The sequence below is a fragment of the Callospermophilus lateralis genome, chromosome 1 (assembly GCF_048772815.1).
Source record: "Callospermophilus lateralis isolate mCalLat2 chromosome 1, mCalLat2.hap1, whole genome shotgun sequence".
Taxonomy (NCBI): domain Eukaryota; kingdom Metazoa; phylum Chordata; class Mammalia; order Rodentia; family Sciuridae; genus Callospermophilus; species Callospermophilus lateralis.
In genome coordinates this window covers 145,251,732-145,274,032 of record NC_135305.1, presented here as the reverse complement: position 1 = coordinate 145,274,032, position 22,301 = coordinate 145,251,732, and the positions used below count along the sequence as shown (strand labels likewise).

Below are 22,301 nucleotides of genomic sequence, written 5' to 3'. Positions count from 1 at the left end.
TCGTAAAGGGGTTCCCGGCTTGCGTGCTCTGATTGGCTGGACGGAAAATAGAGGCCGCCTCCCGCGGGGCACTAGCTCTTGGGGATGGAGGAGACCCGGAGCAGTAGATCAGGCTCCGGAGCGAAGGGGCGGCGGCGGCAGCAGGTGAGAAGCAGGGGTCTCAGGACCGGGTGGCGCGAGATCCGAGGCCAAAGTCGACCCCGTGTCGGGCGGCCAGCTTCGTTGGCTCAGTTTCCCCAACTCTGAGAGTCTGTCCTGAGATGTGAGCAGCCTCGAATCTGGCTGTCCCCCTCCCTAAGAGCAGGGATCGCCGTGGTCCTTAGCTCCCAGTGCGACTGAGGTCTTCGGGGAATAAATAAGGTGTCTCACGAAAAGACTTAAGCGAAGGGTGATTTTGCATTATTTGTAAAAGTGTAAAATGCTACACACCCGGAGACGCAGCAAGGCACTGGCTGCACTTGTTGCAGAAATCTCCGCTGAAGTGTGCAAAACGGGGCAGGACGGGTGTTTCCTACAACCATGTTTATAATTGTGACACCTTGGAAACTGCCTCAATGTCCAGGAAAGAGTTCTTTTTCGTCCACGATTTCATGGGAATCAATCTCCTCCTCTCTCTCTCTCCCTCTTTCCCTCTTCCTTCCTCAATCCCTCCCTTCCCCATCTCCCTCTTCTGCCTGCCCCCCTCTTTCTTGCTGGGGATCAAACATAGGGCCTTGCTCACTGCTCATGGTAGGAAGGTGTTCTACCACCGACCTACCCTCCCAACCCTCATGTGAATTTCTGCCTTCAATAGTAATCGTAATAAAAGAACAAACTAGTAATAATTAGCTATCAGTAATCAAGTGATAACACTATGCCAGACACTTCTATTTTCTTTAGATTAACTTAACTTTCCCAATGATGTGTTGAGGTAGGTTACATTATTGTCTCTATATAATGTGTGGGTAAATTGAAGTTCGTAGCCATTTAAGTGAGTTAGCAAAGATGATATATCACTGGGGAGTAGAAGAGCTGGCATTTGAACTCTTGTCTTTCTCATTTGTCCAGTTGACCGTATTACTGCACTACTTTCAGGTACATAGCAAGTGTTCTTTATGCTGTTGTGGTTGTTACAAAGATGTGCTTAATATGGGCTTCCTCTGAGATCTCTTCCTGCTGTCCTGACATCTAGGCACCTTTGTTCCTCTCTCTGGCTTTCCCTTTCAGGATTCCCAAGAGCCATGTTATCTGAAGTCCTACTGGTGTCTTCTCCAGGGAAAGTCATCCTTCATGGAGAACATGCTGTGGTCCATGGCAAGGTAAAAATCCCCCAGAGCTTTCAAGATTGGATCTCACTTCTCCCCGACACTGATCTGGCAAGAAGGTGAAGCAAGGCTCTGAGGCTTAGCTTGGGAGCAGATCAGAAAGGAGGCTCACTTCTCCCCGGCCAGATGAGGCAAAGACAGATCTTATGCCCACTGAAGAGCTTCCTTGGCCTCACTCAGTAAGACAGCAAAAGATGATATATGTAAAGCCCTGCATGTGGAATGAAATTACTTTGGAAACGAGCTGATGGACAGGAGAAGATGTTTGAGGACTGAGCCCAGGGGCCCTCCCATGTTTAGGAGTTGAAAGATGATCCAGCAAACAAGTCAGAAACATGCATCAGCTCATTTAACCTTTGCACCTATCTCTGGAGGGACATTCCTTTGTTTCCTATTTACAGATGGAGAAGCTCAGGCTTAGAAAATCAATACCCTGACCAAGCTCCGCACACCCTGGTAAATGATGTAGTGAATCAGCTCTGTCTGAACCCAAAGCTCATGCTCATCCACTCATTCATTCCAAGGGCCATTCTTTATGTTCTTATTTATATTTCTCTTTGAGAATGTCGAGATCATGGGGAAGCAAAATTCCTTGGTGTTGAGAACCTCTGAAGTTCTCCATGGAGAAGGCAGATATAAGTGGATATAAACTCCTAATTCAGTGGTAGTGGCTGTGCCCAGGGTCAGTGGGACAGCATGGCCAATCTGATCCCCAGGTCTGCCAGGGCATGGGTGGGAGTGGCCTGCGTGCTGGTATTTGCCCTTACTTCCCAGTATATTGACTCTGGTCCCCTCCCCGCCCACCCTCAGGCTAACTACTCTTGCCCTTTACTATACAGGTAGCACTGGCAGTGGCCTTGAACTTGAGAACATTCCTCCGGCTTCAACCCCAAAGCAATGGGAAAGTAAGCCTCAACTTACCAAACATCGGGGTCGCACAGGCCTGGGATGTGGCCAGGCTTCAGCTGTTGGACACAAGCTTCATGGGTAAGTGCAAGCCCCAGATGTGAGAAGAGCCTGGGCCCCGGAGAGGGGGAGAGAAGGCACCTGGGTGGGTTCCGGCTGTTCCAGAGGGAGCCAGAAGCAAGCCATTCCAGGGATATTTTCTATTCTGACCCTGTACAATTAAAGCTTCACTTATTTAGTATGTTGTCTTAATTTAAAAGTATAAAACTGTGCACCAGGTATCTGTGGGCTATCGTGGGTATATTATCAAGGCCTACTGTTCAGAAAAAAAACACAGAATGTAAAATAGCATCCATGCACACTTACGTGAGAGTCAGTGTGCGAATGCATAGGAACACATTGAGCATGGTGGTACACTCCAACTACTCAGAAGACTAAGGCAGAAGTGCTGCAGGTTCAAGGCCAGTCTGGGCAACTTAGGGAGGCCCTGCCTCAAAATAAAGTAAAAAGAGGGCTGGGGGTGTACCTCAGTGTAGAGCTTGCCTAGTATGTGCAAGGACCTGGGCTCAATCCCCAGTACTGCAGGGAAAGAAAAAGGGATAGAAAAATGTGTGAGGTAATAGACATCAAGCTGACCTCTGGGAGGGTCCTAGGGGTTGGGATAGACAGAGAGAGCCTTCTATAATGTGGCTTTCAACAAGGAAGATGAATGTGTGGGCATTTTATGTGTCAATTTTTTTTTTTTTTTTGGTACGAGGAATTGAACCCATAGGTGCTTAATCACTGAGCCACATCCCCAGCCCATTTTTATTTTTTATTTTGAGATAGGGTCTTGCTAAGTTGCTGAGGCTGGCTTTGAACTTGCAGTCCTCCTGCCTCAGCCTCCCTAGTGGCTGGGATTACAGGAGTGGAGTGCACCACCATGGCTGGCAATTTAAAATTCTTAAAAATAGGACTGAGTGTAGCTCAGTGGCGCACTGTGTGTTTAGCATGCATGAGGCCGCGAGCTCAAACCACAGTGCAAAAAGAAGAACAAAGTATTAACAATGAGAGTAACTTGTGTTTATTCCTAATAGTGAACCCAGCTCTGTCTGAACCCAAAGCTCATGCTCATAATTAACAAAATGACAGATGACAAAAAAATTCATCCATTATTGCTTTTCTCTTTCCCAGTAACCACTCTAAGCAATTTGGTATTAATCCTTCTGAGTTATTTTTTTGTTGATATTGAAATATTTAGATAGATAGATAGATAGATAGAGAGAGAGAGAGAGAGAGACCTTGTTTTTTACCAAAATTGGGTGAGTCTGGCCTGGGGTTGTGATTCTGTGGTAAAGTGCTTGCTTAGCATGTGTGAGGCACTGGGTTGGATCCTCAGCACCGCATATAAATAAATAAAAGGTCCATCGACAACTAAAAAAAATATTTTTAAAAAAATATCCACTTTTCTGGAATGTGTGGGTTTTTTCCTTCAGTGTACCATGCCAGTAAGCAAGGGTGTTGCTCTTGACGACATGGGAAGGCTGTGTCCACCCACAAGCTAGCGTGTAGTGGCTTGTTTTCTTTGGTCAGGGGAGCTGCCACCTGCCCAGAGCTGGAGCTAGTCTCTGTTCTCCCTCTGCGTCTCCCTTTGGGCTGATGTCTCATTGTTGGCCGCGACGTTCCTCAGCAAGCCTTGGGCAAACGAGAATCCCCTTGGGCTTTCTTCCAGACTGTACTTGAACCCTGGGGAGCCACGGCTGCTCCCACAGGAGAGGGAATAAGATTGGAAGTCTTGAGGCTGTGAGTAGCTCAGTGGGAGAGCTCTGGGTTCAGTCAGCACCACCAAAAATTAAAAAAAATAAAAATGAAAAATCTTACAGCAGCCATTTTAAACTGTCATGCCCTGGAGTCACAGGAGGACCTACTTACTGTGATTTTCACCAGTACAGATGGCTTCCTGGCCCTGGGCGTCTCCTTTTGAGAGTCGTTAGTGGTGGTAAGGGCTGCGTGTGTATTTTGAAAAGGGTTCCCTGGGTGATACCAGGGACCCTCAGTTAAGTGCCACTGCCTTGGAGCTTGCCTCAGAAGATGGCACCTGGGACTTGCCTTCTCTGGAGCCCAGGGCCACCCAGCAGGGCAGACATATTCCCTGAGAGCCTGCTGCTGCTTTGGTAAATCAGTAGCATGAGGTGGCAGCAGCCTGGAGTGGCACCTCTCGGGCTTCCTGGGTGAGCCTGGCAGGTCACTTCACCTCTCAGGCCCCCGCAAACAGGGTTGGGGTGACTGAACTCCAGCGGGGCTGGAAGCTGTGCTGCTGAGCTCGGTGGGTGGGTCAGGGCTGTCCGTTGACTTCAGAAGGAGACACAGGAGTCTGAGCCCTTTGGATCCATGTCTAAGAGGTTGCAAGCCTCTGCCACCTTGGGAAGTCCTGGAATTCTCCAGCTCTCCTGGAAGTGGGTGGTGTTATCCATGCCCATTATATGGACATGAGGATTGGAGTTCAGAGGTCCCATGGCCTGAGCCACCCCATGTGTCAGCGCTATAGAGAGGACTCGGATCCAGTCTCTCTGAACTCTAAGCCTGTCGCATCTCCCTGCGGAAGTCTGCAGTGTCCAGGCCTCTGCCACACCTGTGCCAAGACTTAATAGGTGCCCGAAGTTTCCCAGCACAGGCACACCCAACTCCATTTCAGACTGCCTTAGAACTTGGCCTGAGGCCCAGAGAGGGATTTGTAAAGATGAACTGGTCAGACTCCCTCAGCCTCCTCGGTCTCACAGACAGGTGGCCCAGGCTCCCGCCTGTCACTGGGAAAAACCTACAACCCCCCCTTTCCCTCTTGCCCAACCCACACTGAGCTCAGAATTTCCCAACACCTTTCCCAACTTCATCTCCACGGCAACCCTCTGACGAGGTCCCTTGAGAGCAACTGAGGTACAGAGAAGGTAAGTCACGTGCTCAAGGCCACACAGCAAGTGGATGGCACAGTTGGGACCCATTCCCAAGCCTGCCCACTCCCGAGGCTCCGGGTCAGTGGGTAGACTCGGCTCTGCTGCTGGGACTGTGAATGCATGTCTGTCCCTATTCTGCTTCCGGTGACTACTTGTATGTTGTTTATAAAGGCACCTGAGGCCCCCGGCCCACCTGTGTTTGTGTCTGACAGAGCAAGGTGACGTCACGGTACCCGTCGCAGAGCAAGTGGAGAAGCTGAAGGAGGTGGCAGACTTCCCTGAGAACTGGGCCGCCACCGAGCGCCTGGCGGTGCTGGCCTTCCTGTACCTGTACCTGGCCATCTGTCGGAGGCAGAGGTGCGCGGTGAGGCGGGAGGCGGCAGGTCCAGGCACACCCTGCTGGGGAAAGCCCGGCCGCCACGGTCTCTGGAGGCGCAGCATCGCTGTCCTCACCTGTGCCAGCGCCCTCCAGATGCTCTGTAGACGGCAGCCCGAGGACAGGGGCGCTACCTGGTTTACACCAGGGACATAAGGACACAGTCCTTCAGCATGTCGGGAGGGCGCTGCTCCCCCTTCTGCCTGCTCCACCCCACACGTCCCTCCCCATTCTCTTCAGTCAGCGGGGCCAGCGCCGAAGCCCCTTCTCGGGTCCCCAGGTGGCCTCTCCGTGGCTCGGCTGAGGGTCCACATCTTATTGCTCCAGGAAAACTGGTCAGCAGAGCAAACCCTGCGTCCCTTCCCCTCTTACCCTGAGATGTAGGGAAGCCAGCTCCCGAGGGAGACAGTACTGTTAGGCGATGTCACAGGCAGATGGCGTGGGTTCAAGCTCCCACCGTGCCGCTCGTCCCCAGAGCCGGCTTCCCTGTGCCACCGTGGGTGTGGCAGAGGACCTGCTCCTGGTTGTTGAGGGCTCGGTTTCTCTGAAGTGCTTGGTGCAGAGCCTGGCCCGGCGCTCCTCAATGCTATGTTATGGATAATCCCACAGAAAACAGGGAGATTGGAAACCCATCAGGGCTGGGCTGGGGCTCAGGGGCAGAGCGCTTGCCTTGCATGTGTGAGGCACTAGGTTCGATCCTCAGCACCACATATGAATAAATGAATAAAATAAAGGTCCATCGACCATTAAGAAATATCTTTAAAAATCCACATAAAATGGACTTAGCACTGTGCCTGGCACACAGTGAGGATTCAGTAGTATTTTTTTTTTTAAATGCAGAACACAGCGAGCAGCAAATACCGGCTCAACTTCTGGCTCAGCGTCCCCTGTGCTGAGGACACATTCGTAAATGCCAACACTTGCTGTCTCATGCAGGGATTTTTTTTTTTTTTTTTTTGGTACTGGGTCTTAAACCCAGGGGTGCTTAACCTCTGAGCCACATCCCCCGCCCTTTTTATTTTTTATTTAGAAACAGGGTCTCACTAAGTTGCTTAGTGCCTCGCTTTTGCTGAGGCTGACCCTGGACTTGTGATCCTCTGGCCCCAGCCTCTGGAGCCTCTGGGAGGGCAGGCCGGTGGGCGCCCAGCTTAGCGCAGGGGTTTTCAGCTTGGGAGGGGCGTGTCCTTGAGTCTTTCAAAACCTCCCACCCTGGGGAGGGGCGGCAGGTGGATCTGAGATGGCTCCTGGGGTGTTGTCATTTTTATATGTGGCAGATGCTTTAATGGCAATTACTGTACATGAGGCTGACAGGTGTCGCTTGGGGTAGAGTCCAAACTTTGTGGTGATCCGCAGCAGACCTGGCTGCTCGTGCTGGGGAGAGCTCTCTGGGTAACAGGCCTCCCCGGGAGCGTGCCACCAGGTGAGCCACAATGAGGTGACAGTGGGGAAAGGCTACCTGTGGGGGTCCTGGAGGGCAGCTCGGAGTGGCCCTGTGGGTGGTCCAGAAGGATCACAGTGGAAGTGACATCTGAGAGGGTCTTGAAGGGTGGGTCGGGATCTCTGGGGGCAAGAAGAGGTACGAGGGCACCAGTGGCAGAGGCCCAGCTGGGGCCAAGAGCAGGGCGGTGAGGCCTAGCAGGAGGGAGCAGGAAGGCCGGCGTAGGGGGCTTGGTGGTCAGGGGGACCTGTAGGGACAGCTCTGGGTGGATGGTGCAGTGGCTGAGTGGACCTGGTACATGTTTCCCAGTTGTCTGATCCACCAGGAGCACACAGCATCCAACCAGGAAGGCTCTGGGGTCAGGAAACCCTCCTAACTTCAGAAAACTGGGCCAGACGCAGAGTCTGAACCTGGTCCCCGGCCCTAGACTCAGCCTTGGCACCTCACCGTCCGTCCTTGTACGAGAGTCCCACTTTGCACTGGCCTGTTGCAGGGCCCTGCCAAGCCTGGACATCACGGTGTGGTCGGAGCTGCCCCCCGGGGCCGGCCTGGGCTCCAGCGCCGCGTACTCGGTGTGTCTGGCTGCCGCCCTGCTGACCGCATGTGAGGACATCCCCAACCCGCTGGAGGGCAGCGCGCACACCAGCAGGTAACCGTGGTCCGCGTCCTTCCTGGGTGCCAGGCCCTCGCCAGGAGTCTCCTCAGGACCTCGTCACCACCCTCTGTGGCGTGAGGTGTCATGGGCACTTTATAGGTGACGAAGCTGAGGCCCACAGAGGCCAAGCGAGGCCCACACAGCTAGAGGCAGCAGAGTGGGGTTGGAGCCCCAGCTGTCTGAACCCGGAGTCTGAGCCTTCACCCCTGTGCTGAGCCGCTTCTGCGCCCACCCTCACCCCCTCTGGGCTCTTTGAGGGCCTGTGGTGCGCGGTGGGAAGAACTCAAGTCAGGTGTCGGTGGCCATGGGTCGGATGGACCCTCTCACTTCTGACTCACTTCCCGAGGGCTGGGCCTGGTCACTCTGCCTGGTACAAGAGTGCCCGTGGGTCACAGTGCGGTCGAGCCAGTTGGCTATGAAGAAAGGCGTGACGTGCCCGAGCAGATCAGGAGGCGGATGCTGGGGACGCGTCTCCTGGTGTCCTCGCCTCCCGGGGGCTGTGGCCTGGCCTCACTGGTGGGGCACCTCTTCTGTCACTTGGAAAGGCCCCTTGAGACACCACCCAAGCTCAGCGGCCATGGCCTCGTCCTGGCCTCGTGGGTTGTGAAAAAGGCCCCAGAGTCCCCGCGGCTTCATCGTGGGGCGTCCCCTGGGCCCATGTGGCTTGGGGACCCGCCCAGCTGGGGACTCAGGGCACCAGCCGTGTGGTGCTGGCCGCTGTGACCGTCAGGTGGCCTGCTGGGCTAGTCTGGTTCCTCCAGGTGCGTGGGGCGTCCGGTGGAGGAAGTGTCACCACCCAAGTGTGTCCACACCTCGCGGCCCTCAGCAGGCCACAGAGAGGAGCGAGGCCCAAGGACACGAGGGCTCCCTGTGGCTGGAGGCTCTGTCCTCTGCCTGAGTTTGTTCTGAGTTTTTCTCTCTGGCACAGAGAGGCCGGTTTCTGTCCCCCAGCCCTGGGGGCGCCTGGCAAGGCTCCTGTCCCATCCAGTTGTCCCCTCCCTGAGACGTGCAGGTTGAATTCAGCTGAATCCAGCCAGAGCCCCAGGTCACTTGGGTCCTCACGCCCCGTGGAGCTGGAGTCCGGCTGAAGGGTTCCCTGGGTGGGGACAGGGCAGCAGCCGCCACGGGTCAAGGGAGAAATCGGCAGGAGAAGGGATGGCGCCTCTGGGCAGCGCTGTTCTCCAGGGTGTCAGGACTCTGCCTGTGAACTGGCCGCGTAGCCGGGGTGACGACTCCTCTCTGGGGCTCCCTTTCCTCATCTGGAAGTCGGGGACGGGACCCGGGGCTCCCTTGTGGGGGTCTTCTGTCCTTGGCATTTGGCCATCCTGTGATAACTGCTGCTCGTAACCAGATCAGTGAAGGCCGGTTCCCGGGCCCCTGGCCACACGCAGGCCTGCAGTCATGCAGCCTTTGGCCTCTGCGGACCGCCATGGCCCCTCCCCACCCGCACCCTGGCTTCTCCTGTCTGAAGGTCAGGCCCAGTTCTCTCTGGAGCCTTGAGGCTGGGCCCCTGGGGCAGGGCCTGCGCAGTGGAGGGGAGGAGGGGAGGCTCACTTGCCCAGAGGGCCAGCCTCTGAGGGAGGTCAGCCGCCAGCTCCCGTCCCTCTCCATCCCTGCTGCTTCCCAGGCAGCCACTGCCCCTCAGTCCCTGGCCCAGCTCCAGGCGTGGCATCGCGGGGCCCTCTGGCTGGGGTGCCATCCCCTGCCTCTGTCTGGCTGCCCTCCGCCCCCATTTGGCATGAGGTGCGCTCTATTGAGCCTGCATTGTGCTTATCTAAGGGCTCATTTGGGAGTTAAATTTTGCAATGTGACTCGTCTGTTTGTAACTAAAAACCGATTGCTTACAGCTCCCTGTAACCATCACGTTCCAGGCTCCAGGAAGTTGGCAGTCATGTCTCTTAGCTCCTGGCAGTGAACTTAGTTATGGGTCTATACTAGTTGCTCAATAAATACGAACAGGCGAGCGAGCGGATCTCAGCACCATAGAGTTTCATGGGCAGAGCTCAGGCTGCAAGCTGGCAGAGGTGATTCTAGAGTCGCAACAGGTACACTGCGATCTTGGAGGGGACATTTTGCCCATCTGGAGCCTGTTTCCCTTCTGGTAAAAGGGGGTCATAGAGGTAGCTTCCCTGCAGGGTTACTGAGAGGAGGCAGGAGCTGGTCCATCTGAGAAGGCACTGAGCACAGTCCTCGGTACTTGGTACTCAATGGTATTGACCAGTGTTAGCCCATCTTGAGTCAGAGCCACAACCAGCGCATGAGGCACGTGAATCCTCACTTGGCAGGTGAGGAAGGATACTCGGGAGATACGTGTATATACATATGTGTAGGTAGACTCGGGAGGGAGATTCGTATACAGGTGGATATAAATACACACACACACGCACACATACATACAGATACACATACAGATACACATCTTATTGGGGGGTACTGGGGATTGAACCCAGAGGCTCTTTACTACTGAGCAACGTCCCCAGTCCTTTTTTTGCTTAGGGCCTCACTCGATTGATGAGGCTAGCCTCAAACTTGTGATCCTCCTGCCTCAGCCTCCCGAGTCCCAGGTTGCTGGCATGACAGGTGCGTGCCATCGCACCCAGCTCAGAGGGGATAATCGACTCAGCCAGGGCTCTCCAGCAAACGCAAGGCAAGTGCTGTCCCACTGGCCACGTCCCCAGCACTTGGACTGGGTTTGAGGGCATCCAGGAACTGTGATCCCTGCTGGTGTGTTTTGGGGAGCATCTACTGTCCCCTAGGTACATGCAGGGACCCATGGGTTCTTCCCAAATCATGGAGAAGTTGGGGCGAGAGCTGGAGCAGTTGTGGGGGACGCTGGGTTCCGGCCAGCTCGCTGCATCAGCCCCCGCCCTGCCCTGAGCCAGGCCCTTCGCAGAGGCTGCACCCCCACCCTTGGCCGCTGCTGTTCCGTGGGGAAGGGAATCCACAGGGAGGAAGCCTGGGGTCAGGGCTGCTCACCTCTCCTGTCCCCACGTGGTGCTTGGGGTCTGTCCTCATCGGCAGGGACTGAGCCCTCGCCCACTCTGTGGAGGGCTGCTGGTGCTTTGGGGAGGTTCAGAGACGGCGGGTGCCAGCCTGGCCCCCCAGGGCCCTCTGGGTGGGGTCCGCGGTGGCTGGTTTGCCTGCTCGCGGGCGTGAGTCCTCCCCCTGCAGCTCTTCCTGAGCTCCAGCTTGTCTCAGGAGCAGGCAGGGGTCCCCGCAGTGACAGTGACCGCCCACTGTGTGTGGACGCCTTGCGGGGCACTGTGCCAGCCTTGGCCACACAGGTCCACAGCCCCAGGGCGGGTGGAGCTGAGCTTCTTCCACTGAGGGAGGCAAGGACCAGAGCAGTCAGGCAGCTGGCCCAGAGTCCTCAGCTAGAAAGGGGCACTGTGGGGACCCCCAGCCGGGCTTCGCCACTGCACCAGGCAGCTTCCAAAGGAAGGGACGGGAGGTTCTGCCTGCTCTCGAGCTGAGCGGTCAGCGCCGTTGGCTCTGCTTCCTGGGTTTGGGGCCCAAGCCCTGTGCCTCTCCTGCTCCACCCTGCACGGGCCACCGCTCCGGCCCTCTGCTGCCGGAGGTCACCCCCGGTCCCCTCTGACCACCACATGCTGAAGGTGTGTTTCTGTGTCCCCAGGTGGTCCGAGGAGGACCTGCAGCTCATCAACAAGTGGGCCTTCCAGGGGGAGAGGGTGATCCACGGGAACCCCTCGGGAGTGGACAACGCCATCAGCACGTGGGGTAGGTGGCCCTGGCCTGCCTCCTTGCTCTTCTTGGAGTCTCGCTGTGTTCCTAGACCCCCGCCCCCGTTGGCTTGGGAGGCGCGGGGTCCGTGGGTTTTGAGCAACACGGCGCTTCCCGCCTGCCTCACACCCTCCCTCAGGGCCTGGTGGGGCTGGGCGGCCACCCCTGTGGGGAGCAGGCTGGGTGCCCTCTCGCCAGGCCTGGATGCCAAGGCCCAGGCTCCGGCTTTGCTGGGTGGCCAAGTGGAACCACACTGGGTGACATGGGGGAGGAGAGGGGCCTCCTGGACTCCCCGCAGGCCTTCCTGCCTCCTGGCCCACTTGCAGCTGGGCTGGGGTGACCAGCTATATGGCTTTGCTGGTCCCTTGGGGGGCCAGCCTGTGGCACAGGCAACTCTCCCTTGAGCTCTGACGCTGGCTTCTTCCCCAGGGGGAGCCCTCCGCTACCAGCAGGGGAAGATCTCGTCCTTGGACAGGTAACTGGGCAGGGGCTTGGCTGCGTCCTTCCCCGGGCCACGCTGTGGGGGTGCTGCGTCTGATCAGCTGCACACGGGCAGCTGTCCCTGCGCTCCCGCCCCTGCGTGGCCTCATACTGGCTGGCACTGCCCCTGGGTGCAGCGAGGAAGGCCTGGCTCTGGACCCTTAGCTCGTAGATGGCCACGCGTGGCCGTCCCGCCCACCTTCCAGAAGGCAGCCGTTCCCACAGACCCCTGGCTGCGGGTTTGTCTGTCCATTTAGTAAACAAAAGTTGGGACTCTCCCTGTGCCCCTGGTGACCAGTCCTGGGGCCTGGCAAAATAGAGGGGACTCTCAGTCTGAATGGGGGATGGACAGACAGACACAAAGCCCTCTATGGGACAGTGAGGGTTCCGTGACGGGGCGCAGGCCAAGGCAGGACTGAAGCCCACTTCTGGGAGGCTTGAGAGAGGCGCTGACTGGGGACATTGGCGACTCGCCTGTTCTCTGGGTCTTTCCCCTCCCTCTGGAGCTACTGGAACCCAGTGCGCGGTCACAGTTCAACAGCCTGCGTTCTGTGGGCACCCTGGTGAGGTGCCAGGTGCCCAGGCCCAGACGGGTGGCAGCAGGGGACTCTGACCCTCCACGTTGGGCAGCAGTGTGTCCCAGGGACCTTGCTGCTGCCTCCAGGCCCTTCTGTGTCCCTTCCTTCTTTACTCAGGGAGTCTTCTCTGCAGCTCGGCAGCAAGTCCAGGCCTCTGCCCTGGCCAGAGTCGGTGGACTGAGTGTCGGCCCCTGCCCTCAGGAGCCACGGGGACAGGCGGTGGCAGCCACGGCTGTCGGGGTCAGAGCAAAGGCAGCCGAGGGCTCGGAGCTGCGGTTCAGCTGCAGATGGCCCTCGGGGCGGTGGCCTTTCATTCACCTGGTTCCCGAGAGCCAGTTGTACCTAAGCATGGGACCTGCCCCACAGATGGACACGCCCACCTCCGCAGGGGACAGGGGAGCCCCTATCGGCCGAGCCACGACAGAGAGGCTGTGGGGTCCAGGCCTGGGTGTGCGCCCAGCTGTGTCCCGGGCAGCCGGTGCCCCTGGGAAGTCAGTCTCCTGAGGTCCATCTTGTCACTTGCATGTCCCAAGCGCCATCCTAAAGTGCCCACCTGCTGACCAGACAGACCCACCCTTCCCCAGGTGTCACCGAGCGCCTGCTAGTGCTGAGCGCGGCCTCGAGGGAACTGCCTCCCCGGGCCTCACCTTGGGAGGAGACAGCCACCAAGCGAAATGCTCCAAAGGGCTTGTCGGGCAGTCCCCAGCGCCTGGAGGACACGAAGCTGGGCCAGGAACTAGAGCTGAGGGGCTGATGGGATGCTGTCCTGGGGGCCGGAGGGGCCTCTGGGAGCCACAGTGGACAGGGCCCCGGGGGCTGAAGAGTGAGCCGCACGGCTGCAGGGGCAGCGAGGCTCTGGTAGACAGGGGACAGCCAGGGGACAGCCAGGGGGCCAGGGTGACGGGGAGGGAAGAGACGAGGCTGGGGGCGGCCAGGCCCACATTGCTGAAGCGCTTCCAGGGCAGAGCCCTGAGCCATGGCCGCTGGGGGTTGGCCGCTGGGGTCGTGGGCTGGCGGCCCCTTGGCAGAGGACTCTGAGAAGGATGAGTTCCCGTGGGCAGGAACAGAGCGAGGACCTTTGCTGCTCACTGCAGGGCACTGCAGTGAACAGATGGCGGGTCCCCTAAGGGGCCAGGAGGCCGGGCTCCACCTTGATCCCGGGGTGGCGCAGAGGAGCCCTGGTGCCCCATCAGGGGGGGCCTCTCCCTGGGAAACGCACTGTCTGTGGGTCACCCCGCCTCCAGGAGCTGCCCTTTTGAGCAACGACTTGTCTTTAAAGGGAAGAGAAAAGCCAAATAGAATGTTCATCTTTTGTAAAGTTAAAAAAAAACAACAACAAGGCAAGCCAGCCTGGGGCTGGGATCGATATTAATTTCATGGGCTCCTGGCGGTGAGATAGAGCCGTTCCCGGCAGCCTTTCCCAGCCCCGTGGGTTTTCCAATCTGGAACTCTGAACCACGGTGTTCAAAAAGGGGGCGGCTCAGGTCCCCGCGGACAGTGCTCTACAGAGCAGTCGGGGCCCAGGAGGGTCTAGGGGTCTTGCTGGGCACATCCGTTCCCTTCCCTGGGTAGCCCAGGGGGAGATGGACTCCCTGTAACCACAGCCATTTGGTGCTTGGCCACTGGTCTGGGGGCCACCCGTCTGGGGGCCACCGAGGTCGGGCAGGGCTGGGCTGCTGTGCTGGAAGCCGTCCTCAGCATCCGGCCTCCTGCTGCCGTCCTGTGCACCAGCTCCGTGATGCTGCTACGGTTGGAGCATCCCTGATCCCAAAATCTGCCCTGAGCTTAGAAACTGCAGAGGTTTGCAGCCTTTTGGATTTCGGATTCTCTGATCAGAGAGTTTGTGCATATTCCCAAATCTGGAAAACCTGGAGTCTGAGACACGTCTGGCCCCACGCTTTAAAAGGGACCCTCGACCGGCACCCGTGCTAGCTGTTGTGCATGTCACCCCTGCCACCCTGTACCCCTTGCACCTTGGGATCTACACCTCGCCAGCAGGACCCGTCCTGGTCCTGTTGCTGCTGCGTCTAAATCCCCAGCGCCCTCTGCTCCGCTCCCTGGTGGCCGTGTGACTGAGCACCCCCCCTTGCACCCTCTGCTGTGGCCACTTGGAACTTCTACCTAGATGCATGTGCCCCCCCTCCCCCACCTCCAGACTTTGCACACGGCACTCCCCTGCTGGAAATATTTGTCCCCCTGCCTGGGCCTGGGTGATTCATTCTTACCCCTCCCATCTCAGCCTCTGGCAGCCGACTCCAAGGACCTTCGCCTCCTCCCCTCCCTGCCCCCCCACCCCGCGTCCCCAGGCTGAGCTGGGTTTCCCCAGGTGACCCAGCACACAGGTGCCCCGCTGAAATTGAATGGATGACTGCCGTGAGTGAAGAGCCGGGGGCGGAGGGGAGAGGCAGCTGTGGCCAGGGACAGGAGCTCTGTGCCCCCCAATCCAGTGTCACCTCCCTGGGCCTCTACTTCCTCTTGTCTGTCAGGGTGGAGTTCTGGGTCACTGTCTGTCCTGGTCCAGCTCCTCCATCCTGTCTCCTCTTCACCCTGCAGGACCCCAGCTCTCCAGATCCTGCTCACCAACACCAAGGTCCCACGAAGCACCAAGGCCCTGGTTGCTGGTGTCAGAAACAGGCTGATCAAGGTGCTTCTTGGCCCCCTCCTGGGTGGGCTTCAGTCATGTTTGGATTTGGAGCTGTCCTTCTAGTCGATGGGCTTTGGAGGGGTGCGTGGGTGGGACATGGAGACCTGGGGAGGCAGTTTTGACAGAAAAGGAGGTGCTGTGGGTGCTCACAGTCTGGCCGGAAGGCAGGGTGGGCATTCCGGAAGCAGGTGATGGGGGTTGTTGGCCACGTGAGCTCTGCAGCCCGGAGCCAGTCCTGACATGGCAGCCTGGGGCAGGGTGGACAGCGGCCTGGAGGGAGAGCAGGCGGACCCGGGATGGCCCCTCAACGGCCGCCTGCCCTCCCCACAGTTCCCAGCCATCATGGAGCCCCTCCTGACCTCCGTGGACGCCATATCCGCGGAGTGCGAGCGCATTCTGGGAGAGATGGCCTCGGCGCCGGCCCCGGAGCAGTACGTCGTGCTGGAAGTAAGAGCTGCGGCCGCCCTGAGGGACAGGGCGCAGGACAGCCGGGCCGCCTGAGCTGGGGCTAGGGAGACCCCGGCTGCTGCGGCCTCAGGCTCCGGCAGCCTGGCCCCGTCCTGCGTCCCTGCTGACTGCTCATGTCACCGGCTTGGTCAGGCAGGCTCCAGAGCTGTTCTGTGGTCGTCACCCCCATCATTTGCATAATCCTGTGACCCCCACTTGGGACCCTGCTTTGCTTGGGGCAGGCTGGTGTCTGAGTCCCCGCCCCTGAGTGCTCCCTGCTGCAGGCCACAGGTCCTGAGGTCCCACGGGACGCACAAGCACAGCGCCTGGTGCCACCAGCTCCGTGAGTCAGAGGGCTGCTCCCCTGACACGGCCCGTCTGGCCCAGCGGAGGTGCACTGTTGTGGACGGCCATCTGCTTCCCTCCAGCGAGCGCCCTGGCCCCGGCCCTGGCTGTGTGGCAGTGGTCACAGCGGGTCCCCCAGATGGGGCCTTGGGCCCTGTGGCTCGCCATTCCAGGGTGCCCTGGGGCAGAGGAGCCACCGTCCACCACCCAGTCCCGTGGAGGAGCCGGTGGCACGGATGCCCAGGGCAGGTAGGGGGCTCCGTGTGGGGTGCCCAGCACTGATGGGCACCTCTGGCCCTGACCTTTTCCTGGGTTCCCTGCCTGCCGCCTCTCTGCCCAACTCCTGCAGGTCCCTGGTGACCCAGGGAGGCTGCCGGGAGGCCGGGCCTTCACAGATGAGCTCTCCTTCTGTCAACCTGTGAGGCGGGCGGATTGCCCATGTGACATGTGAAAACGGGGTGAAGCCAGGCGGGGTGGGAGGCTGAGGCGAGAGGCGTGCAAGTTTGAGGCTAGCCTCTCAAAATCTTTAAAAAGGGCTGGGGACATGGCTCAGTGGTAAAGTGCCCGGGTTCAATCTCCAGTACTGAAAAAAAAAGAAAAAGAACAAAAAAGACAAACCCGAGGCCTAAAGAAAATGGCTTCCTCCTAGGTCATCCAGCCAGTGAGTGACCCAGCCAGGATCAGCAAGCCTGGCTCATGCATCACTTCACTCAGCAGAGCTTTAATGAGCACCTACTATGTGCCAGGCTCCGGGAGTCTGTTAATTCCCCAGCCTTTGCCTTCCTGGCTCTCCATTCCCTCCACGTAGAAAGGAGGAGCAGTCCCCTGAGAAGGAAATTAATAATGACAGAGCACTGCTCAAATGTACCTGTCGGCCCGAGAGCGCCGTGAACCACGAGCTGATTATACGCTGTGTGTATTTTGGGCCGTGGCAGCCGCTGGAGTGTGCAGCTCTGCTCCTGGGCAGCTTGCACTCCAACCAGCGAGCTGTTCTCCTTGTCACAACCTGTCATCTGATCCCTGACAGATTTGGGATCAGAATGTGACAGGTGTCTGGAACCTGCCTTGGCAATGTGACACCTGGCGCTCAGGCGCAGGGTGGGGGGCCCAGAGTCTTCTCACATGCAGCCAGTGGGGCTGGTGGGAGGCGTGGGGGCTGCCACCGGAGCCATCATGCCTGTCTGTCCATCTGTCGCAAGTGCTGGGCGACTGGGAAACGGGGGTGGGGTCCCCAGCCTCCCGGCTGGCGGCTAGGCCCCACCTTCAGGTGGCTGTAGCGGAGGTGTCTTGGCGGAGCTGCGGGGTTCCCTGGAGAAGAGGTGCGGGAGGCCCAGGGGCGCTGGCCGGCAGGTCGTGGGCTCCATGTCAGGCAGTAGCGCTGAGTCAGCACCTGCTGGCACGGTGCCCTTAGGCAGGTCACTTTGCTCTACCTCAGTTTCCCCCTTGGTAGAATCAGGATGGTGGTGACGGAGCCCTCGTCTCGTACGACTCCCCGCACTCACCTGTGGCAGAAGACCCCTATAATCCCTGTTGCCCGGAGGAGACCGGCTCAGAGCCATGGACCTCCCCAGGGACACACGACCAAGGAGAGGCCAGGATGAGGCCCCAGAGCCCAAGCCTTGACTCCCGGGTGGCCGAGCCCGCATAGAGCCCAGCCAGCTGTGTGCGCTTGGCAAGTGAGATGCCAGCAGTGGAGCCCGATATGTCCTTGTTTATCCACCTGCATCTTGCTGGGTCCTTGGAGAACAGGGGTCTTATTTTGCATAATTGAAGAAACTAGACAGATATTTAGCTGTCCCCCACCCCCACCCCGCCATGACCCTGCAGTCGATGCGGGCTAGTTCGTATTCTGCTCAGTCTCAGGCAGCTGCAGGGTAGCATATTATTTGTGACTTTTTCCTCTTGTAAATGACAGGAATCCGTCTCAGCCAGGTGTTAGCAGAAAAGATATTTATTGGCTCCAAACTGAGGAGACCAAAGCTTCAGGCACTGCTTGATCCAGCAGCTGAAACACTGTGTTGGGAACCTGTCTTTAGTGCCATCAGTGACACATGGCAGGCAGAGAACTCTGAAGGCCCATGTCCCTCGGTCACTAACTTTAGCAGCTCCAGTGGAAAGAGGTAGAGAGAACCTGGTTGACCCAACTTGGGTCCCATGGCCATCCCTGAGCAGTTGGAGAGGGTCCGAGTTTCCTGGGCAGGGCCCGGATGAGAGCAGGAGGGTGAACTTCCCCATGGGAAGTCCTGCAGGTAGGAGGGGTTCCTGGGGCCAGTGCCTGGTAGTCAGCGCCTTAGCTGGTCATCAGCGGGCAGGGCCTCGGCCTCGGGCAGGAACCAGTGGACTCTCCTCCCCAGGAGCTCATCGACATGAACCAGCACCACCTGAATGCTCTGGGCGTGGGCCACGCCTCCCTGGACCAGCTCTGCCGAGTGACTGCGGCCCACGGACTGCACAGCAAGCTCACGGGGGCAGGCGGCGGTGGCTGCGGCATCACGCTCCTCAGGCCAGGTACCTGGGGGCAGGGCTCGGGCTTCACTGGAGAATTCCCTTGGGGGGCAGAGGCCTAGGGATAAGTTTCAGCTCGGCTGTATGTCCTTGGGCAAATTGATCAACCTCTCTGGGCCTTTGTTTCCGGATGGTAAAGCATCAAGTTGCCCAGATTCGAAGAGAAACGTGCAGTTAGAGAGCCTGGCTGGGGCTGGCCCAGGTAGGGCTCCTGTCATGGTGGCTGCTGCTGCCTGTGGCCTGAGAAAGAGCAAGGACAGGGTCTCCACCTTGTCAGCCTCTCTGCCCCACCCCACTCCTGACTTGGCTCCTGGTTCAGGGCTGGGGACAGTGACACTTCTGGAGAGTGCGTGGGGTCCCAGACGCGGGGCCAGGCACGTCACCTGCGGTTATTCCAGCTCGGCCTCCAGGAGCTCTGGAGGTGCCGAGGTGTCATTGTCCCCATTCCCAGAGAGGAGACGCCACCTGGCCAGTGTGTGGCAAGGCTGGCTCCGCGGGACGCGCACCTTTTTAAACTTTTTGGTGTTTTTTTTTTTTGGGGGGGGGGCTCTGCCACTGAGCTACATCCCCAGCCCTTTTTTATTTTTATTTTTTATATTTTTAAGTTTCATTTATTTATTTCGGTTGTGGATGGACCTGTATTTTTTATTTATATGCAGTGCTGAGAATTGAACCGCGTGCCTCATGTTTTTGAGGCAAGTGCACTGCCACTGAGCCATGACCCCAGCCCCAGTCCCCAGCCCCCAGCCCCCAGTCCCAGCCGCCGGCCACCCCCGGCCCCCAAACCCCCCAGGCCCCACCCCCTTTATATTAAGCCAGTATCTCGCTAAGTTGTCGGGGCTGGCCTCTGTCTTGTGACCCTGCCCAGCCTCCCAGGTCACTGCGGTTGTGGGGTGGCCGTCACAGCCCGCTTCATGACCCCCAGGAGGGTGCGTGGCTCCAAGTGCCAGCACAGGGGGGTGCGGTGGGCCCAGGCCTTTGGCCCAGGACGGCAGGGCAGGAACCCTGTCCCCAGCCTTTTCCTCGAGTGGCATGATCGTCCTCTTTGGTGGCAGGCAGAGAACTGTCAGTGTGACCTGCCTTCCCTCCCCCCAGATCTGGAGCAGGACAAGGTGGAGGCCACAAAGCAGGCCCTGGCCGCCTGCGGGTTCGACTGCTGGGAGACCAGCATCGGTGCCCCTGGAGTCTCCGTCCACTCGGCCACCTCCCTGGAGGGACGTGTCCGTCAAGGCCTGGGCATCCTCTGAGAGGGGCCCCAACTCCACCGCTCTGCACAGAAGCCCCTCTGGATTTCTGCGGGAGCCACGGTCGGCCTCTGAGCAGCCCCACAGCGTCCAGCTCCTGACTTGACCGGAGGCTCCAGCCTCCACGAAGCCTCTGCTGGCCACCACCTGCCTCCCCTCCAGCCAGCCGGGAGGGGCCAGGAGCGGCCGCTGAGGCCTCCTCCCCCGTCCCGCTCCCATGGATCCATCTGCCCGGGCCACGCCTTCACCCTTGGGCACCCCAGCGCTGGGCCAGACGGGGGCTGGGGTGTGGAGCCCGGCCCCAAGGGCCACCTCCTCTCTCCTCTGTCTCCCTCCACCTCCTCCAGGAAGCCTTCCGGCCTGGTGGGCTGTCTGCACCTTCCAGGCATTGGAATGGGCCGCCTGTGCCCCCTGCCCTCGGGGCCAGCTGGCTGGACTTGCCTGGGGCCAGCTGGTGGTGTCCGCCTCCTGCCCCAGGCTGGGGCTGGCCGTGTGAGTGGTGCGCAGCGTCCCCCAGTCTGGGGGCCTCGGACAGCAGACGGCCGCGGGGAGGTAACAATCGGGACAGTTTCCCGAGGCTCCGCAGACCCCTGGGCCCCCCAGCTGTGCTCGGTGGGGAGTCGCAAGAGGGAAGGAAGAGGGGCCTGGTCAGCGGGCTGTGTCTCAGGGACGGGTGGGTTTCCCAGGTGGCCCCTGCTGGACAGGGACGGGGTGTGTCTGCCGACACGGGACACTGTCCGCTGGCACAGCCCCAGCTGCTGTCTGGCAGGGAATGTCAAGTTCCTGGCCCAGCAGTGCAGTGTCGTGGGCCTCGGGCTGGGAGAACGCAGCAGCCGCTGGGTCAGGCGCAGCTTCTGAGATCAGCCCCGGGCAGAGTGGACGCACCCCAGCCGCCCCGCCTGGCCCCTCCCGGCCCTGGGTGAGCTCGGTCCCCAGGCGACTCGGCTGATCCACAGAAGGCCCTGGAGCACCAGGCGTGGAGGTGCACACCTGTGACCCCAGCGACTGGGGAGGCCCAGGCAGGGTCGCAAGTTCAAGGGCAGCCTCAGCAACAGCGAGGCCCCAAGCAACTCTGTGGGACCTTGTCTCTAAATAAAAAAGGGCTGGGGTGAGCTCAGTGGTCCAGCGCCCTGGGTTCAGTCCCGGTACTGACAGAACCGCCTAGCAAGCTCATTGCCAGCTGCTCCTCAGGAGCAGGCCCCTGGTGCCCATTGCCACAGGGGTGACGGGATGTGGTTCCAGGCTCGGTGCGTGTCTGCCCTTGGCCGCTAGGGGGCAGCTGGCGCCTTTTCCAGCTCCCTCACGAGGAGGGTGGCTGGGAGCTGGGTTGGACCTGGCCCCAGAAGAGGCTGGGCACCACCCAGCACCAAGCCCTGCCCTGAGGGGTCACTTCCAGGAATGTGGGAGCACAAGGGAGGGACCCAACCCAGCTTGACTTGTAAAGGTGGCCCAGCTTCATGGGACTCCCTGGCCCTGCACTCCAAAACAAATGATGCATAGACGATGCTGATTCTGAGCACTTCCCGTGGAGCAGTGTTCTAAGCACTGTACCTTCACCATTTCTTTTCCTTTCTATCCAACTTCAGAGCAGAATCACTGGTGTCATCCCCATTCTATAGATTAGGAAACTGAAGCCCAGAGAGGTTGAGTAAGTTGTCCAAGGTCACACAGTCATCAGTATCAGAGTCAGTCAGGCTGGCTCCAGAGCCTGCCCCATTTGGCCTGGCCCAGCTCTGCACACAGGTGTCCTACCACATGGTTCCTCTTGCCTGTGCTCACGCTCATCATTTCCTCTGTTTTTTGATGTGCTTGGTCAGGGTAGATGTGAGGCTTGGTGGTTTTTCTACCCACATGATGTGGATGAGCTGTTGGTGGCGAGCATGGTGATTGACAGCCAGTCTCCCAACGGTCAGAGGCCAGGAAGATTTGGGGCCTCCCCAGGCATCCTCAGTGCCCACAGCAGCTTAGAACTGGAGGTTGTGCAGCGCCGAGGCTCCAGGGCCTGCCTCTTTGCCACCCCCCAGAGACAGGACATCACCCCTAGAGTAGGCTGGCCCCACCCACTTGCCCTAGTGAAGTGCCTGTAGGTAGGCCTTACCTCAGCCACCACCTGCCACCACATGAGCCCGGTGCCGCCTTCCCCTGGCCACGTGGCTTTGATGTTACACTTGCAGAGGATTCGACAGACGGCAGCTGTCACTGCCTCATTGCCTCCTGCAGAGTTCTCAGTCACCTGGGGAGTGCCCAAAAGACACCCAGGAACCCAGGCCCACCCCTGGTTAGTCTCCTTTAGCTGGTCTCCGTGGGACTCCGTCACTGGTAGCCTGTAGAAGCTCCCGGGTGTTTTGACGTGCAGCCAGGGTTGAGGACACTGAACTAGGAGCCCCCCACGGTGGCCAGCATGGTGGCTGGGCACTTAGTTCTGCCAGGCTCTGCTCCCCACAGCCTCGTGACCTGGGACAACCCAGCCCGATTGAGGAGGCTGCAGACCCTAGAAAATGAGGATGACAAGATGCCCCTTTATAGAGGAATCATGAGGACTGGAAGAGAAGACACCCGTGGATTCTCCCTGGCGCCTGGTAAATGCTCAATAAATGCTCAGGATCGCCCTTGTCCTCTGCTGAAAAATAGGATGTGAGTCACCAGGTTGAAGTGCCCCTCGCTGGTCCAGACCCCCCAGGTGGAGGCCCCAGGTTCACCGCAGCAAC

At 59.0% G+C, this 22,301-nt stretch overlaps 1 protein-coding gene across 1 annotated transcript; it reads left to right on the top strand.

The window, feature by feature from the left end:
• Positions 1-62: 62 nt before the first annotated feature.
• On the top strand, positions 63-20,815 carry Mvk (mevalonate kinase). Its single transcript, XM_077105222.1, has 11 exons — positions 63-144; positions 1,207-1,298; positions 2,144-2,291; positions 5,353-5,497; positions 7,448-7,603; positions 11,244-11,347; positions 11,780-11,825; positions 14,962-15,052; positions 15,383-15,499; positions 18,199-18,352; positions 19,445-20,815. The coding sequence occupies exons 2-11, from the start codon at positions 1,221-1,223 to the stop codon at positions 19,594-19,596; spliced, it is 1,191 nt and encodes a 396-aa protein (XP_076961337.1). The 5' UTR covers positions 63-144; positions 1,207-1,220; the 3' UTR covers positions 19,597-20,815.
• The last annotated feature ends 1,486 nt before the right edge of the window (positions 20,816-22,301 follow it).